The following is a 19,801-nucleotide window of genomic DNA, read 5'->3' as shown; positions in this document are numbered from 1 at the left end:
AAATAAAAATATCAGTTAACTCTAGCGGAAACAGACCTTTTGGAGGCTGAAATAATTCCCATCATGTGCCATTTTTATTTTACCCATTGTATGTCAGAAATAGTTTAGAATCTACTGGGATATTTTCAATGCATCTCTGTTTACCTTTTTACATGGAGACCGCATGTAACTAGCCTACCCTACACCATGATTTAAAGATGTCTGCAGGGGAGTTTAAATGCATTTCCCCAGCACCCGTGCCATCTTTTCAAGAGATACATTGCGCTGGCCCACAGCATCAGGGCTTCATCTGGCCTCCCCGCCCACCTTTGTGGATAAGCCTCCAGTGACCACCCAGCTTTCCCCAGTCACAGGTGCTGTCCCCACAGAGGTCCTGGTCTGTCCTCTCCACCACTCTGCCAGCTTCCAGTGATGTGCTAATAAGTCATATTTAACTTCTCTTCCCACTGGATTTTACAGTGCTTGGCAGATACTAAGTTCTCAATAAATATTTATTGAAGGAATGGAAAAATAAATGAATTGACTTAAAACATCCATGCAACCTCTACACCACCTAGTAGAGGAGTGTGGTGAACCCCATTTATTTTCAGACTTTAGATGTTTTATTTTTAAAACTGCACTCTGGCCCCAATATGGTTAATGGAAATTGCTGAGGAACATGACATTTAATTAGGAGTTCATTCAAATGCCAGGGACCTATAGATTTCCTGAAATTGAAGCTGGGGTATAAAAATGCCAAGAAGAAGGACTAGCTATCTTAAATATTTTTTTAAAAAACATCCATTTCAAGAGTATTTCAAGGAAACTGTTTTACTGTTTAAATCCTCCACAGCTCAGGGAGAGCCTGCTCGTGCACGGTAGACTTGAAGCGTGCAAACATATCACCACGCAAAACTGTGCCCAAAAAATAGAACCGAAGCTCATGGAATCATCCTGAGCGTGACGGTTTACAGGCCCCTGAACGCAGAGTCTGGGGACCCGGGTTCCAGGTTCGGGGGACTCTGAACCACATTTGGAAGCTGCCTGGAGCAGTGGAGAGAGCAAACCTTTGGAATTCGGCCGGCTGGATTTCCAACAACAATTTCACCACTCCAAGTCCTGTGCATTTTGGACAAGACACTGTGCCCACTGTCCTTCTGTGTAAAGAGGTGGTATGGCTGCCCTCCCCACGGGACAGACCGAGACGATGGGCACAATGCATTTCGTGCCTCGGGTGTTAATCTTGGGGGAGCACCACTCACACTTGTCGCTTCTGTCACTGCCCCCCTGGGTGACCTCCAGCAAATATTTTTACCTCCCCAGTTGTGTCCCCCATAGAGTTTGCATCGTGCGCACAAGGGGGATGGCTGGTTAGTCACAGCTGCTTGTTCCGAGCCCCGTTAGGACCCTGGATGGTGTTTTCCTCCGTGTGCTAGTGCCAGATAACAGATCATTTCCCCAAAGTGTTAACGGCTCATAAGAGTTCATGCACCACCCCACTCAGCCTTCCAAAAGGAAAAAAAAAAAAAAGCAATTAAATTCCAGTAGCTGTCAGGAATTGATCCAACTGCTACAAAGCACTTTGAGTCTCTTGGCATGAAAAATTAATTAGAATATCTGTGTGTTGTCGTGGAAACCGCATTCCCTGGTTCATTCTATCCATTTTGTACAAAAGGAAATCCCTCGTCCCCCCAGTGCCCCCCTATATTCACCCAAGCCCAGCCTGCCTACTCTCTTCAGCTCTGATGAACTCTGGGTGCGTCTGCATCCTTTCGTAAGCTACTCCTGAAATATTGGAAGCTCTTTTTCTCATGTCTGAGTGTTTCCAAGTATCTTATAAGCCGGTGCCTGAGAACCCTGTGCTCAGAATAGAGGATGCTGCCCAGCTCTCTGGAACATCACGGACTCCGGACTGCCAACGGTGGACATAGATGGGACCGTGCAGCGGTCGTGTCAGCGCAAACATTTCATATCATACACAGTCCCTGGTCCAAGCTAATGCCTTAGTTACCCTGATTGGAACAGGACAACAGAGGCCTGTCTCTTTAGCCTCATGCAACGGCCAGCACTGTGATGGGGCGAAGTCATCCTCAGTCACTGCCGAATCAGTGATCCAGTGATGCCTCTTTGGGCTGAGCGCCACTCTATTGCGCTGCACCGCGGTCTGCGTGGACTACGTCAGGTGGTCCTGCACGCACTTTTCCTCAGCAGACTGCAAGCTACCAGGAGGCGACAAATTCTCGTCAATGAGTCAATATTACCATCATTAAATGGCCAATAAGTTTATTAGTATCGATCCTAGTAAGTCTTCTTTTGGAAAAGTAACAAAAATTTGATAGTTATTTTAAAGTATTTTCAAGGTATGCATTTATAAAGTTAGAACAAGTTATCTGCAATTAAATATGACTTCACAGAAGTCTCTATATAGTGTATCTATAGGTAAGTGTAGGCAGAGTTCTGCAAAGTACTAGGTGTAGACACACACACACACGCACACGCAGGACCCCAGGAGGAGGGGCCTCCTCCCATTTGACAGCTGAGGAGATTTAACTCTCAAAGGGTGTAATGTAACTCTTCCATTCTGTGTGAGGTGGCGCAGGAATTCCAGCCCAACCCCGAAGCCCTTGCTTATATTCACAGTGAAACACTGTCCTTCCAAATGAATGAATGACTCCACGCTTCAGAGAGCAAATCCAGAAGGCTTATGAGCACGAGAACCATCCTCCTTGTACCAGGAGTCCGTGCGTTAAAAATAAAATTGGTATCCCAGTGCACCTTGTTGCTTCTTTTTACCACACGGACTTCCGCCCCGAGCCCAAAAACGCTTTGTGCTGTGAGTTAAAGGGGAACCTGCAAGCTTACACTGCCCTTGGCGGGAGGGGTGCTGCATATGCGTCTTGAGAGGAGTCTTGCCCTAGATGTCATTCGGTTCGAGACTCCTACTTCAGACAGGGAGCCTGGAGGAAGTTTCCACACAGGAATGTCATGATGCTTGCCCGTAACTCTAGTAGGAGACAGAGTGGGACAAAAGATGCTCCGGCCAAGGGGCCAGCACAGCCTGCAAACCTGGTGCTCATGCCGGTGGGGCTGGAGGACCCCAGGACTCGGGCCATTGCTGTTATGCCAGAAAGGGGGTCCCCAGAACCTGGGTAGGTCTTGTCGTCAAATAATTCTGTTCTCAATCACATTGTTGTCAGCTAGTAAGGGATATGAGTGATGGCTTTGATGACCTGCAAGGTTACACAGGACAGAAATCCAAATCAGAAGGTATGCACTTGTTACTGAGCGCCCCGCTGATAATACAGTGACTGCAGAACAGTTTTAATTTTTCAAGTCATCTTTACATAGTAAAGGCCTAACTAGTAAATCCTTCAAAGTATAAACTAAATAAGCACCGCTAACTGATAGTACATTCTGGTTAACCCCAATTTAAAGGTTCTTACAGGTGAACTGTGTCCCTCTCCCCCCAAAAAAATAATGTTGGAGTCCTAACCCCCAGGACCTCAGAACGTGACCTTATTTGCAGATGGAGACTTTCTGAAGGGAGCCAAGTTAAAATGAGGTCCTTACGGTGGGTCCTGATTCAATAGGACCAGTGTTCTTATAAAAAGAGGAGATTCAGGCACACAACAGACACACGCAGAGGGAAGCCATGTGAAGCCTAAGACAGATCTGAGTGGTGTGGCCACAACCAAGGGATCAGGGACACCAAGGATGCCAGCGAACGCCAGCCCCTGGAAGAGGCAGACAGGACCCTCCCCTGGACCTTCAGAGGGAACATAGCCCTGTGACACCTTGACCTCAGACTTCTGCCCCAGGCTGGGAGAGGATACATTTCTGTTGTCTTAGCCCCTGTTTGGGGTGCTTTGTTCCAGCAGCCTTGGGAAACTAATACAGAGGTTTTGTGTCTTCTCTACATAAGCACTGCTTTTCAAACTGTCTGTTGTAATGAATCAGTTATTTTTTTTCTGTTTTCAATCTATTATAGACTGACCTTTCCAAAATACGGTAAAAATGAATTGCTAGAAAAAGAAAATGTCTTAAATGACATGCAAAATGCAAAGCCATGTTCTTAGTGTTCAGTTAGACACACAATCATTCTGTCCCACTGCTGTACACGTTTCCACACGCTGCTTTCAGTTTTCGTCCTGGCAGGGGGTCGGCACACGGGCAGTGGGCCACATGCTGCCTTAGCAGGCCAGCTCCAGGGACGCCTGGTGATGGTGAGCGGGCAATTGTCCCTGGGAAGCTGACGCTCTTTCACGCCCCTGCTAAGACCACAGCCCACAGGGTGGGTATTTCCCTGTCTTTCCAAACAATGTCTTATTGTGGAATTAAGCAATGCACCTGTGAAAAATTAGTTGGGGGTTGGCGGTTAAAATGTTTGAAAATGGGCTCTAAACTACTTCCAATAAATCTACATGGAAATCTAACAGCCGGCCAGGCGGGCCTCTCTCTCCTGCTGATCTGGGATTCAAATGGGCGCCAGGAAAACACTTTTGAAAAACCGCTAACATCAAACTTGTAGGGCCTCTCTCTTTGAAACCCCCAGGCCTTCTTCCAGGAGGTGGGGACGCCCTTGATGTGTTTACAAGAGTGCTGGACACGGATTAGTTGCTGCTTCCCTCAGGCCCCCAGCTTCTGCTCTCAGCCTCCTGGGAAGCAGGCCGGCAGTTTTTGCGGGGGAAGGATGGGCCCCCCCCAACCGGGGACAGTTGCGGGCGCCAGGAGTGTGTCCCAGCAGCCACTTCCCCTCTGCCACCCCACCTCCACCCAGCGGTTTGTTCTGCAGCAGAAGGTCCAGGCGGCAGAAAGGAGGGAGGGCCGGCTGGGCTGGGGCCCCCTCAGACCTCAGAGCCCCCAGCCCATCTCCTGCTGTGTCTCCCCCCTACCCCGGGGGTCCTGTGGCCTCGAGGTCTGAGGCTACAAGGGCAGAGGACTCGGTTGGTGGGAGGGGATGCAGGACGGCTCCTCCGCTCACCATCCTGGATAAACAGATAAAGGCCACCCTTTCCTGCCGCCCCGAAGGTGACAGTGCCACCCAGCCTGGCCTGTTCTTCCTGGAAACCCCCCGTAATCCTGTACGTGCCTCTGCACGCTTCCAGCAAGGCCCTGTCAGGTGCTTTCGAAGCCATCAGATAAACTCCTTGTTTATCTGAACTTTCAATACAGAAAAGAGAATTAATCTCGGGGGGGGGGGGGGGGGGGAGAAGGGCCGGCCTCGCCCTCATCCCCACCCCCCGTCCTCCACCCCCAGGGAGCATCTCCCAGGCCTCATGGCCCTTCTGCAGTCACCACTTCTCCCAGCGGGACCACCACCCCAGGGCTCAGCTACCCTTCTCCCAGCTCTGCTCAAGGCCTGCCCCCTCAGTGAAGCCGCTTCTGGGGGCTTCCCACCCGCTCTGTGCCCACACCTCTGTTCAGAGCTTCAGTGCTGTGCTGGTGCGCCGGCCCAAAGCTATCTGGTTCCGGGTCCGTCCTCCCACCAAGGTCTCCTCTGCAAACCCAGCTCCCAGCACACAGGTGCTGCGTGGACAACACTTATTTATTTTTTTTTTTTTTCCTTTTGCGCGGCACGCGGGCCTCTCACTGTTGTGGCCTCTCCCGCTGCGGAGCACAGGCTCCGGATGCGCAGGCTCAGCGGCCATGGCTCACGGGCCCAGCCGCTCCGCGGCATGTGGGATCCTCCCGGACCGGGGCACAAACCCGTGTCCCCTGCATCGGCAGGCGGACTCCCAACCACTGCGCCACCAGGGAAGCCCGGACAACACTTTTTAAACCGTGTTTGTATCTGCATATTTACATCACGCCCTGTCTTTGTCGGCTCGGGCTGTGGTGAAATACAACTGTTTCTCTTCGTCCTTTCTCACGGTCCTGGCGGCCAGGACCAGGGTCCTGGAGGTCTGGAGGTCTGGACGGCACCCTCTCCCTGTGTCCTCACTCGGCAGCAGCCAGCACACTCCGGGTGTCGTCCTCTTCCTCTAAGGACACAAATCCCATCACGGGCCCCCCCTCATGACTTCACCACCTTCCTGAGCGCCCCCCTCCTGACACCATCCCACTGGGGTACGGACTGGGGGACACACACAGGCCATAGCTCAGCCTTAGAGAAGAGCTGAAGGTCGTACACCATATAGGACCATCTCTGCCTGAGTATTTCGTTCTCTGTGCTTTTTCTTATCTCCTCCTGAAAGTATGTGGTTTTGCTTTTATCACTGGAAAGAAACAGGAAATGTGCTTATTTTCGACAGGTTTGTTTGGAGAATAAGCCCCACGGGAACGCTGCTGAGCGTCCAGCCCCTCGGCTGTCACCGGTCCCCGAATCAGCGGCCAGTCAGCAGGCCTTGCCTTACGCCCCGTCTAGGAACCCCTCCTCCGGTCCTGCTGTCGAGCAAGGCCTCCCCCTGCCCAAGACAGCAGCCAGCCTGCCCTTAGGCCCCCCAGGAACTGGAGAGTCCATCAAAGGACTCACTGGGATCTGACCGGCCCTCCGGGATCTCCCTGCGGGTGAAACGCAGCGGGTGGGGCTGCGGCGCTGAGGGGCTGGGGGTTCGGGCACCTGGGCGAGCTTCCTGATCACACCTCCCGTCTCAGGGACCTCAGCCTGCATCCGGGTTCTGGCCTTGTCCTCGGGCACCGGACATGGGCAGGGCCGAGGGGAGCTGTGTGTGCCCGGGGGAGGGGCTGGATGCCCTCGGGGTGTCCTGCTGCCCTGGGGCCCCCCACCCCCTCACTCGCTGCAGAAGGCAGGAGGGTAGGGAACGTTTCCCAAGCCTGGAAAGACCCCGGCCCACGGCCCACGTTAGCAGAGATCAAGTGAGCCGCCCCAGGTGCAGCTGTACCCACAGGTGAAAGCGGCCTCCCATCCTCACTCTTCCACCCGGGCCTAAGGAGGACACCTCGGACAACGTTTCCTGGTGACAGGCCTCCCTCCACACTGGCGGGCTTCTGTTCTCAGCAACGGTGCAAAATGGGGGTGGGGGCTTCTCCAGACTCCCCGGAGACCGGCCCAGTGTGGCCCCGCTGACTGCCCCTCCATGGTGTCTATTCCTATGGAAACGGAACTTTTTCTTTAGTCTACAGGACTGTATGGTTCCCTGTGGCTGCTCAGACAAACTGCCATGAATTCAGTGGCTTAAAACAAGATAAATCTATGCTTTACAGTTCTATAGGTTAGAAACCCAACGCGGGTCTCATCGGGCTGAAATCAACATGTCGGCAGGGCCAGTTCTGCTTGGAGAGTCTCGGGAGAATCCGTGTCCTTGCTTTTCCAGCATCTAGAAGGGCCTGTAGCACCTCCATCCGTATCAAAGCTGGCAGGCAGCACCTTCAAAGCTCTCTCTGACCTGTTCTGTCATCAGGTCTCCTTCTCTGGCCCCGACCCTCCCACCTCTCTCCTCTAAGGACCCCTGTGGTGACACAGGACAGCCAGATGGCCCAGGATCAAATTCTCATCCCAAGATCTGTAATTAGTTGCAGTTGCAAAGTACCTTTTGCCACACAAGGTAACATATTCACAGTAGTGGATGACGAGAATGTGGACACCTTTGGGGCCATCATTCATCCAGCACGACAAGTTACTGAGATGGGGCTTGTTCAAGAAGTGAAGTGAACAGCCCAGTGGGGACAGCACGTCAGCCAGGTCGGGGAGAGGCCCACCTGCCCTGAACACCCAGCACAGGGCCTGGTCCACTGCACACAAACACCACGTATGTGTTGAAAGGGTGAAAACATCTAAATAGAGGAGAAACTGATGGGCTCATGAGAATAATCGTGAATTACAGGACTGCAGGTCCAGAGGAGAACAAAACGAAGAGAAACAGCTGCTACGTATTGATACCAACCGTACGCCAGGCACTGAATGAAGACCCTCCAGCCGTTGTTTCATCTAAATCTCCTGCCAACTCCGTAAGGCAGCTTCTTCTAACTCTGTGTACAGATGAGAAGACGGAGGTTCTAAGAAGTAACGAGCCCCTGGCTGGACGTGTGGTAAACACAGCAGTAAAGCCTGTGTTCTTACCCCAGTTTGTGTTTCTAGAAAACTAACTGAAATGGAATTCAGACGCAACACAAACTTCACGCACCAGGAAGGTGGCTTCACGTAGTTTCCTGATCATCAGTTTGGACAGAGGGATGGACCTTTCTCCTGGGGCGCGGGGCAGGGATGCAGCACAGAGGGTGGCGGTCAGCATCTTCTTTCTGGAAATTCACAGCCCCTGATGTCAACCGTGGACCCTGGGGAGACACGAAGTCTAGGCGGAGGATCCTCGTCTACACACATTCTGTGCTTGAGGAATTCAACAGCGCGTCTATCGTGAGTGTATGTGGGAAGCCAGAGCTCACATCCGTCGCTTGCGTACATCTGGATACGCGTACGCTGAACTTGCTTAAAATATCGTATATTAAGGTGTCTCCTGCCAGCACGGGTTTCTCTTTCTCTCTCTTGGCCAAGTATGAATCCGTGTCTTCTTCAGGCTCTAGACTAGCCACTACAGTGAATCTTGCTTAAAGACCAATTTAAGTAAGGGTGTTTGAATGTGGGCTGTTTGCCCCTGTTCACACCTGTTAGTCTGCAGGAAAAGTTCTGTTTCAGGACCTAAACAAGGTATTTTTATACTCAAATTACAATAATGTGCTAAAATGAGACAGACCAGTGAGAAGTCGGGGACATCTGGGAACAGGACGGGAATACTGTATGTTCACATCACAAAAGACACCACACTGTGTGATGTCTGCAATGGGCTGGAAGGAAACAAGAAGGAACCTCCGGGACCTGACCTCAGCCCCGGGGACGTTTGGGGTGTCCTGTGCCCTGCGGGGTGTCTGGCAGCATCCCTGGCTGCTATGCTCTGGGTGCCTGTGGCACTCACGCCCGCACAGGTGGTGACCAGACACTGCCCCATGGCCCCCGGGGCCAGTTCACCCCTATTGAGAACCACTGAACTGAAGACAGAACAGGAATCCCATACGCTAGCACCAAAAAAGAAAAGAAGCAATTATTTCTGATGAGCAGAAGAAGATAAAGGTAACTCCCCCATTACTTACAGACTGGACCATCACACGCGCTGTCCCCTTCCTCGCCTGGCGCAGGTGTCCGGCCCTGACAACTCTCCTGCGGACGCCGGGGAAGAAGCCTTCCTGGCTGCTTCTCAGAGTCTTGCAGCATCCCTTCCCGGTGCTCCACTGGCTCTGGGCAGGCCCCCACCGCCTAGGCCTCGGTTTTGCTGCCCCCAGCCTGCTGCCTGTGCTCCACACACACCCTGGCTTTGCCGTCAGGCAGCAAACAGCATCCTGCACACTCAGGAAGGTCATCCCCTAGAAGGCAGCCCTACGTCCTTGGCTGTACACGCCAGACAAGGTGGTCTACGTGACCCCGACTTACCAAGACCCTCTGCATGCAGGTGGACGCAACCGGGTTCAGAATTTCCAGGAGGGAAGCCGCGCTAACAGGTGCTCGATTATCGCAGCAAGTGGCAGGAAACACTGAGGGAAGAGCTCCTGGATCCCCGATTTCCGTGGGCGGCTTTTCTGAGGTCTGTGCTCCCAGCCCTTGGTCTCCCTGCTCCGTGCCCTGGCTGGGCTCCAGGCAGCCCGTCACACAGTCCTGGCCACGCCCCAGCCTCCCAGTAGAGGCTCCAGCCCTTGTCTCCCTCCTTCCTCCTCTGTGAGTCCAGCCCTGTCATCCAAGATCTGGTAACTTCGGGGAAGGACGCGGGCCTACTCCAGCCCCTCTGCTGGCATCTCCTGCAGCCTCAGTGCACCCACCAACCGGCCTCCCCGCTGCCCAGCCCAGCCCGCTGGCCCTTCTCCAAGCCAGTGTCCATCTGCAGGGGGATGTGAGCACAGCGGTCCCGGCCCCGTGTCTGCGAGGCTGCAATGAGCTGCCCTGGGCCCCACACTGCAGGGGGGCCCGGGGGACAGGCGAAGCTCCAGGGTCACAGCCTTCCATTTACACATGACAACACGGAAGTTTCTGCCCTGACTTGGCCCCTGTCTACCTCGGAACCAGGACTCGGCCTGTTCTTACCAGAACCAGGCAGAAGTGTCGCCAGATACGGGCCCGGAAGGCGAAGGAGGCACCAGGAATCCACCTGGAAGGACCAGGATGGCATTTCCCCCATTAAGATGCTGCAGAAATGTGCCTTCAACCCCCAGAAGCTGTCAGGCAGCAAAGAACTCACTAACACGCTTTGCAGGGGTTAATTCTTTCAGACTCTGAGGGCGGCCCTGCCAGCCCAACAAACGCACTGCACCGCTGGGGCCTTGGGCGGGGGCCGCAGGGGTGTGTGCGCCCGCCCGCAGGGTGGCGGAGGGGATGAAGGGAGAAGAGGTTTCCCAGGGAGCAGGAAACGCCCTGGGCCCGGATAGAACTGACACACGGGTAAGGAAACTTCCAGAAGAGTACCACGCAATCATCTACTCAGTTTTTCTTCCACATTCACTCAGGTTTTTTTGGGGTTTTTTTGCCGTACGCGGGCCTCTCACTGTCATGGCCTCTCCCGTTGTGGAGCACAGGCTCCGGACGCGCAGGCTCAGCGGCCATGGCTCACGGGCCCAGCCGCTCCGCGGCATGTGGGATCTTCCTGGACCGGGGCACGAACCCACGTCCCCTGCATCGGCAGGCGGACTCTCAACCACTGCGCCACCAGGGAAGCCCTCACTCAGTTTTTTTTTTAAAGCAAGTAAGTGAAGTGGCTGCAATCTCCACACACTGCTTCCCTCAGGAGCCGTGACTTGGCATCTGATGGCGGTTCTACGTCAATGCAGAGCTCCCGCTACTTTGAAAGCTTTATGCCTGAAAAATACCCAGTTTTATGAAATGCTTTCACGCATGTATAAATCTAAAAGCCAACAAAAAAATGTGCAGTCGCTAGGGCTTAAATTATGTCCATTTGACAGGTGAGAAAACTGTGGCTATAAATTATCCCTCTGTCCTCAGGATCTAAAACATTTTTATCAAATTCAATATATGAAAATATTTACAGAAAAAGATACTTTGGGACGTGATTTAGAGAATCAAATCAGATGATTCCACTTGCAAAGAATCCCATTTCCTGCAGCTTGTCGGAGAGAGAAGCAGTTGCACGTACTAATTCAGGGAGTCCTCCAGACCAGCATGAACTCTGTTCAGGCCCGGAGTCCGGTCACCGGAAAGAGACGGTCTGGAAGGAAACCTCTCCGGGCTCCAGGGTCCGGACTCCTGCTGTGAGCACTGCAGGTTCAAAAGGCACCGCGTCCCTCCCCCGCGCTGGAACCAGGGCCTCTCGGCAGGGCCGGGCCCCGGAGTGACTACTCACATTTTAATTAAAAGATGGGAATAGAATAAAGTGATATTGAAAGCTTCACCACACAGCTGGAAAGTAAAACCTGGTGAAGTGACAGATGGGCGTGAGTGACAGCAAGGCTTTCCTGAATACGTCACCAATATTACAATGTAAGTGGAAACCTCGGCTAGCACCATTTTTATTGTTTACTTATTTATCCCATAAGGAAATGTGGCAGTTGAGTTTTTTGAGGTACTGATGAAGACCAAACAGTCTTTGAGCATCAAGGTCTGAGTAAAAGGCATATCCAAGTACTTCTGTTTTATGTGGACACTGAAAACACGGAGAAACTGTATATTTTTAATCAGTGCAAACAGTATGGAGCTGACTTTAGACACTCCTCTTTATATTTTATATTAAACTAATTCAACTCATGGTGTCACTCAAAATAAAAACTGGCAAGTACACGCGCCTCTAGAGAGTTTCTCAGCACCGACTTGGGATTCAAAGCGCTCTTTGACACGTACATTGTGCCCGTCTCTGGAATCCACACGTAAACTCCCAAACCAGCACGTGGGGATGCCACATTGGAAAGGACCCCCTGACCGTCCCTCGAACCTAACTGCCCCTTTCCGTTTCACAGGAAAAAAAGCAACTCACGATATTGTATTTTTAAATAAAAAGACTTTATTCGTGAAATAAGATAACAGCTAATAGTTTAAGGAAGGCTGGGGGAGATATTTCTTTCACATGGGGGCACACACGCACCTTGGAAAATATTTGGCAAAGTCATAAAATTAGCATTTTTAGTCACCTGTAAAGTGCTGAGACGTTAATCTCGGGTGGACTTGCATTATTTTTCTTAACCATCCAGTAAGTAGAACATTGATAGATAACTACACGTGGAGCACAGCGAACTCACGGACCACTCGTGCACGACGCCCGCAGAAGGGGCCCTAAGTGCCAGTCTGCCGACCAAGGGCCACCTTTCCTGTGTCCTGTGTCCGCCGCCAGCACCGGCGCCCGCCCTGACCAGCACCGTGCATCCTTCAGGACATGCATTCAAAGCTAGAAGCGCTCCTGGTCGACAGATGCAAACACAGCAGGAAAGGATGGACCAAGACACCTTCTACGTCTCCTGAGACACTAAAACACACACATCTCCAACGTGGGTATTTTGGCATTGACGCTTGAGTCTAAATGTTGACAGGCATTGAGGATTTTGGTTCAAAGCAAACGTTATTTGTGAAACGTTACAGATAACATAGTGACTAAAACTTTGTTAATTTTTTTTAATAGAAAAATGCGATATAAAAATACTACTTTGTTAAAAATATACAGTACACGCATTATACCGCTTTGGAAAACTCAGTTCAACTCAGATAGCACGTAACGCCACCCGGCCTGGTATGTGTTACGTGGCTTTCTTCATTGTTACAAATTCTATTCTGGAGTTAAAAGATATACAATATAAATAAAAGTAGTGAATCTGAATCAAGGACAATTACTTTAAGAATTGTTAATAAACCCCTCCACCAGTGAATACGCTGTATTTCCCCGTGAGTTCTGAGTCTGCGAGTTCTCTAGGTGACAGGCTACGAGAACAGGTCTGCAGCGTCCCGTGTTTATTAAGGACCACGGGGGTCAGAGGGGGAGCATCCTCCCGGGACCCCCACCCACTCAAACACGGCGTCCACCCCCTTCCTCATGCGCGTTCACACGGGGCTCCCCTGCCTGGGGTGGAGGGAGGGGCTGCCGGAGATGCCCCCGTGACGATATTGCACTTTTCGGCCCCGAGACGGCTGGCGATTCACACCCAGCCAGTGCAGATGCGGCGGGACCGCTCGGGGTGTGTGACTTGGCTGAAAGGCCACCCCCGAATCTCGACCCTGGCTCACACATTCAGCAGGGGGATCTGCCAGACCATGACGGACGAGGCCAACTCCTCCGGCCGCTGCTGCCTGGCCTTCCTGCTCACCCGCCGGTGGCCCTGTCCCCCACAGGCCACCAGCACGGAGCTGGCCTTGGCCTTCCTGGCCCGCCGCCCTCGGCCGGGGGAGCTGCAGGGGAGCCGCGGGGGGTCCTGGACGAAGCTCTCCTCTGAGCGGGGCCCCAGGGAGCCCGAGCCCTGGGAAGGCGTTGGGGACCCAGACGTGGAGGAGACGTCACTGGCCGGGGCGAGGGAGCCCAGCGAAGCCCCCAGCCAGACGGCGTCGGGACCGCTGCGGCTCGGGCAGGGCCCGGGCCCCTCACCGGGGAGCGTGTCCCTCTGGTCTTCATCCTGCGGGTCGGCACCGGGGGGCGGGCTGTCCCTGGGCTTGTCTCTGTCCGCCTTGGAGGCGGCTGTGGCCACGACCAGGAACTTGACGGGCCCGTTGTGAGCATGGTAGGAGACCAGGCCTCGACCTGAAAGGGCACAGCGCTCAGCAGGGCTCCGCATGCCGGGCAGGGCCCCGGGCACCCCCCGTCCACACGGCAAAACCCTGTACTCGACAGCTCAGAGCGAAAACAGCTTCCAGACCACATTCTCGTGGATCTCTAGTGAAGTCCAAGAATGCTCTCAAAACCATGGTCTAAAATACAACCGTGGTTTTCGTCAGCAGTATCTCAGTTCTGGTACTTGCGTGGTACTTTTAAAGTGATAAAGTATCTATTTTCCTGTTCTCTGTATAAATGCCTTCTCGCCTGCTCTAAGATAATATATTTAGGAAAAGTTTCCCTAAATCTTGGTTTTAAAAACTTAAATGCCTGAAACATGTCAATGTTAGGAATAAGATGCCTAAACTCTAAGTAGTTTCCTGCCATTTTTCACTTTAAAAAGATTCTGTGGTTTAGAATAAGTTAGTCCTATGGTATCGATTAAAATGGGGGCTCTTCAGTTCAAGGGTGATGTGAATTGAATTTTAAAAGAAGCACCAGAAACTCCCTGTAGGCCTTTTTTATGAAATGCAGACTCCCCCATAACACCGGGACTCCAAGGGCCAGGCGGAAACGGGATGTCCATTTTTAAGCGCCTCGCAGGTGAGGTGACAGAAATGGGGGGTAGATGCCCTTTTCACCAAATGCTTTGAGGTTGAAACAGGGCCCTAGCACCTCCCTCCCACTCTGGCCGAAGCAGAGGACGTTACAGGATTCCTCAGCTGGGCGAGGTGACTTCCTCCATGAGCTGAAGGACAAGTCAAGAACTCCACCAACAGCGGGTACTGGGGGAGGGTGAAGGGATGGGGACGCCCAGACACCGGGCATGGAGGTGAGATCTGACGCGACAGCCCAGGGGAACATCCCAGCATCACCGGGTGAACCTGAATGTGAGTGTTTCCTACACACCTGTGTAGGACACACAGCCAGAGGAACCCGAGTCCCTATGAGAAGGGGTGGCCAGAGGAACCCCCACAAAGGCATAGCACGTAACACACAGAACAGGAAACAACTAAATACCCACTGTACGTCACATGGGGAACAAAGCCACGCTCCAGAGCAGTGACACGCGTGAGCTACAGTCACGTGACCAACAAGGATGCGCCTCAGAAATAACGTGGAAAGAAAGCAGTCGGAGAGGAATACATACGCTACGAGACAATGATAGAAAATGTGAAAATGGCACAATTAAAGACTTCTTTTTTTTAAAAAAGGTATAAGTTGGCAAAACTATGGAGAAAAAACAATGGAACTGTGACGTGAGACCCAGCAGGAGAACGGCTACGTTTGGTTGTCGGGGAGAAGCGTCCCCAGCTGGGACGGGAAGAGCTTCTGACTCCTGAGCCTTTACCACTCAAAATGCCCGTAGTCATCACGTACAGCTTCTGTGTGTATCACAGGCGGGTCGCAGCGAAGACAGCAGTTAGGGAATGAACAAACCGAGTTGGAATTCCATGACCCTAACAGGTGGATCACGGCAAAATAGGCATTTATCTAAAGCACAGACCTGTTTGCAGTAGACCCGTGAACGCTTGTTGAGGGAAGGAAGGGCTGCCTGTGGTCAGAGTGAAATACTCCAGCGTTGACAGTAGGAAGAAACTATAGACAGAGATCTTTATAAACGTTTCAATGAGTTTCCTACAAATCTTTTTCTCTGACAGTTATTACATAATCGACATCAAATTTTAAGATCTTGGTTTTCCTTAACTTACAGAATTAACATTTCTCTGTATCATTCCAAGCTCTCTGCAAACATCATTTTCCCTGGCTGTGTTACGTTCTAAAGTGGCAACGCGACCACTGTCTTAGGCGTCTCCCTACTCCTAATTTTGGATGTTTAGGCCATTTCCTGTTCTTTCTGCATCATGGTTTATTCCTAGAGTTGGCTGCTTCACGAGACAGAATTTCCTGAATTGGAAACCCTGACTCCTGACGCAAAAGCATCTTCAAGTCCTAAACACCAAAGTGCTTTCCAAAAAGGCTGTGCCCATTTGAACTCCCCGCAACACTGCAAAACAGCACAACTGAGCTTTCTCAGATGCTGGGCCTCCTTCTTTGCAAAACATTAAAAAGCATCCATTTTCACTGGGCAAAACTGTATAGAATGATCAAAACCAACAGGCGGCAAAAAAGGTAACGTGAAAACACGTCTTGGGGATAAGGGTCTCCCTGGACCACTGACGTCAGAAACAGGAAGACAAAAGTATAACCTAATGATTCAAATTAATAGACATAGTCTTTATAGTAGGAAAGAAAGGAAGGAAAAAAGGAAGGGACGAAGGGAGAGAGAAAGCCACCTAAGTAATTTACACTGTTTAAGCAAAGACACAGCTGACCACAGACCCATGGGCTTGACGAGAGTACAGTACAGGACAGAGGCCTGGGAGACGCAGGCACTCGGGGGGTGTACTCACCGGTCACCTTGGGGATCCCCTGCAGACGAGGGACGGGCAGGGCCACCACGACGCCCAGGCTGGTGCCGACCATCAGCAAGCCGTGGCAGACGAGCAGGCTGGTCACAGACAGCCGCTGGTGTCCTGGGGGACAGGAGAGACTTGTGCCCCGCCGTCTGGCCTCTGCAGCCCACACACTGGGGCAGGGGCCCTGGGAACAGCCCAGAAACCCTACAGACCCTCCAGAATGCTCCCCGGGCAGCCCCGAGCCCTCCCGGCCAGCGGGTGTCATCGGAGCCCTAGCCACACACCGCGACTCCTTCAGCCGGACGAGCAAGAGAGAGATCTGGGGGGCGTCCTGGATGCACCCCGGCAGAGCACGGCCACGGCCTCAGGACACGTGCACGGTGCTCTCAGCACTGCTGGTGCGGCCCTTCCAGAGCCGATCACACACCCCCGTCCTGAACCGTCCATGTAAATCATCCACTTCCAGGCAGAGCTGCACACACACACGTACACACACGCGCACACAAGCACACACACGCACGTCAGACGGCAGCCCCGTGTGCGCAAGAGCCCACCTAGGCAGGTAAGAGGGGACCTCGCAGGTAGGACGGGCTCCCAGTGCAGCCCGCGCTCAGCATCACAGGGGAGAGACGCAAGCAACCACCCAAAGGTTCCGTCTGAAGGAGACCACTCATGGCCTCGGTGGGAAAGTCCGGGAGACACGGACACCAAACGCTGGAGTCCAAGGGCTTTGGAGCTTCTGGCTGTTCGCTCTGCCTTGTTTTGTTTTGTTTTGCAGTCGAGGCTCTACGGCCCAGAGAGGTGGGTCAGCCTGACAACATTAGGAAGTGGAGGGAAAGGTGCGTGTCTCCCCATGACTCTCGTCTCAGGGAGAGTCTGGGCCCCGAGCATCCCACCTCTGCCCTGACCCTGCCCACAGCACCACCACCTTCGACAGGGGCTTTAAGCCCCTCCTGGCATCTCTGCTCAGCACTGAAGCTCGAGAGCAGAGAAGGGTTATGCGGCTGCTCCCAGGAAGGAATGGAGGGCGCTTCAAAACAGCTGGATTCTTCTGCTCTCTGGAAATGAGTCATTTTCAGTATCTCTGCGTTTGACCTAAGTTCATCTTAGATAAAAAGCATGAAAACAAATGGTCTAAACACCAAAGCCAAAGGCAGGTCACCATGTCCACTGAAGTTATTTTATGATTATTTAGGCAACGAAACACTGAAACCAAACCAAGACAACAGCTACAAAAACTAAAGATCTGGTTTTATCTCTAAATACAGGCATATTTTTTGAAGAAAAGCTAATGTATTAAGTTCCCAGGAATCCAAATGCGTGCCCGTGGGAGCAGCTGGGGCTTTAGAGACGCCTAGGACCTGCGTGTCTGTCTACACCTGGGCCGGGAGCTGCCATTTCCAAACGCCAGGGAGAACTGCAGAAGCCATTCAGAAACAGGGCTCTGGGCACAGCTCACAACGATTGCTATCCAGGGGCAGGTGGTCCCACCGTGGGGCAGCCCTTCGGAGAGGAGCTCCAGGGACCAGGGAACGTCCCAGGACACACGGGTGTGCCTTCCAGAGCAGAAGCCTCACTTGATGCCACGTGACCTAAAGATTCCCCACAGCTACGGTCGAGACAGAAAGCAAACCCGCAAAGCAGAGACCCTCCTCTCCAACCCTCCGGGAACCTTTGGTGGAAGCAGCTGGTGGAGGCGACTTTTGGGACTGGCTCACTGCTCTGTGTTTTGTTTTGTTCCAGTGACGTACGGCCTCCGCCACTGCCCTGGTGCACAGGGGCAGCAGGTTACATTCCATCTGGATATCTTACTTCTCAACACCAACGTGGAGAATGTCATGACAACGGGATGGACGGGGGACAGAGCTATTATTTCCCTTTTGCAGCCACTTTCTGAAGCCACCCTCCTGGAAGGAATACAGAAACTGGGGCAGTGGTATAGCCCTGTGGTCCTAGATGTGAATAAATTTCCTTTTTAACACACGAAAGTATTGGCAACAATAAAAACAAGCAGACTCTCATGACGTGGTCTCAGGGCTCGGTTCCGAGGTTGGCTGTGGGTTTTTATATCATTTAAGTCCACCCACACCCTCATTTTGGTAGCCAAGTCCTGCATATAAGCGAAAACTGTTTGTATGAATAAACTGTTTTGTGATTTATTTGATCATCCTGAAATATTTTGGTCTGGGAAGCTGAGTTTCCTTTCATTCTTCTCCAAAAAAGGAATTTGTGAGTTAAATTTTCTTTCACAGAGAATATATCATTTTTAAAATATCGGCCTAGGACTATTAAAGAAGCATCTGAAATACTTTTAATCTACCACTTGGCTTTAAAGAAAACTAATGAGGAAAAGGGAATTTCAAACAGCCCACCTCCACAGTGAGGATTAACAGATCCTCGTAAAATATGATGTGAAATATTTCCAACCACTAATAAAAACATTAAGAAGATGTTTTTAAGAAGATGTTACAAAGGATAAAAGTTTACTACTTATTTTCATTCATAAATGCATTTTGAAAGTGACCTTTTATCCCCCTTAGGAATTTTCCCGCCTCTTTGCCTGTAAATAGCATATTAGGAACATCTGACTTTTCATCCTGTCTCCAGCTTTTACATCTGTGTTACGTTATATGCAGTGAAAATCTGGGAAACTCTCTAGTCTCTGTAAAGAAACTCCTCTCTCCAGAAGTGGATCTTTCTAAAGAGAAAGGACAAAACAATTCAAAGGTACAGAAGGTGCACTGTGTGGCATCGGGATGGGGAAAAGTCACCGTGTGGGGAAAGGTTACGGAACATGACGAGAAGGGGAAAAACTACAGGGTCGGTGGGAAAGACCAACGGAAACAACGCCGGGGCTTCTGGGTGGTGCTCCTGGGAGGACACCCACAAACCTTCACTTCATCATAACAAACGCGAAAGCAGGGAAAACTGGGATGTTTTTCTTTCTAACTGGTTTGAAAGCCTTCAGTTCCAGCGCATGATGGTTTGTTCCATTTTCAAAGTAGTCTAGGATTCATCTTTAATTTCACATATGAAAGTTTAACTGAATGGTAATTAGGGAACGTGGAGATTTTCCCATTCCGGAGGGTCTGCAGACAGAGCTGCTGAGTGGCGTCCAGGCTACTCCTTGTGGAAGCACCAGCTGTGGCCTTCTGAGCTGGCCAAGCTGCGGGCAGAGGGGCCACCCACTCAGCATCTAAGGGGGAGGTGGGGCGGGAGGGGCGGGGCAGAGATGCCGACAAAGGCTGCAGTTGGCATGGGGCGGAAGTGAGTTATCAACACGAAGGGGCGGGGGAGCTAGCCGCTGTGTGATGCACGCTCTCTGGGGACCCTGCTGTCCTCTCACACGGGGACACAGGAGCACAGGAGAGGCCGGCCAGGTTTATTCAAATGCTCACAAGAAACACACAAAGGAGAGAATAGGAGAAGCAGCCAGCCTTCCAAGTGTGCTTGGAAAGGCTATGACTGGAACCCACTCCTGGCTCCCACCCGGGACAGAGACCAGGGAGGCGGGCAGGTTAGCGCAGGATTAACTGCTGGTTAAAGAGCCGCTGGTTAGCGCAGGATCAACTGCTGGTTAAGGAAGCTGCTAGTTAGCTCGGGATCAACTGCTGGTACAGGAGCTGCTGGTTAGAGCAGGACCAACTGCTGGTTGAGTAGCTGCTGGTTAGCACGGGATCAACTGCTGGTTAAGGAGCCGCTGGTTAGCGCGGGATCAAC

General features: G+C 52.0%; 1 protein-coding gene across 13 annotated transcripts in view; it reads right to left on the bottom strand.

The window, feature by feature from the left end:
- Positions 1 to 11,934: 11,934 nt before the first annotated feature.
- ARHGEF10 (Rho guanine nucleotide exchange factor 10) overlaps positions 11,935 to 19,801 on the bottom strand; it is an 88,568-nt gene continuing 80,701 nt past the window's right edge. For 12 of the 13 annotated variants that reach the window (XM_029226418.1, XM_029226420.1, XM_029226413.1 and 9 more), the window contains 2 exons: positions 16,076 to 16,198; positions 13,138 to 13,649 (listed from right to left, as the gene is read on the bottom strand). In XM_029226418.1, coding sequence (XP_029082251.1) covers positions 13,138 to 13,649; positions 16,076 to 16,198 — 635 coding nt within the window. Of the gene's footprint in view, positions 13,650 to 16,075; positions 16,199 to 19,801 lie in introns of all 13 variants that reach the window. The other variant, XM_029226408.1, reaches the window with a different exon arrangement.

The sequence above is a fragment of the Monodon monoceros genome, unplaced genomic scaffold (genome assembly GCF_005190385.1).
Source record: "Monodon monoceros isolate NGI ecotype Baffin Bay Population unplaced genomic scaffold, NGI_Narwhal_1 Super_Scaffold_17, whole genome shotgun sequence".
In the NCBI taxonomy this organism is placed as follows: domain Eukaryota; kingdom Metazoa; phylum Chordata; class Mammalia; order Artiodactyla; family Monodontidae; genus Monodon; species Monodon monoceros.
This window is presented reverse-complemented; position numbering and strand designations above follow the sequence as displayed.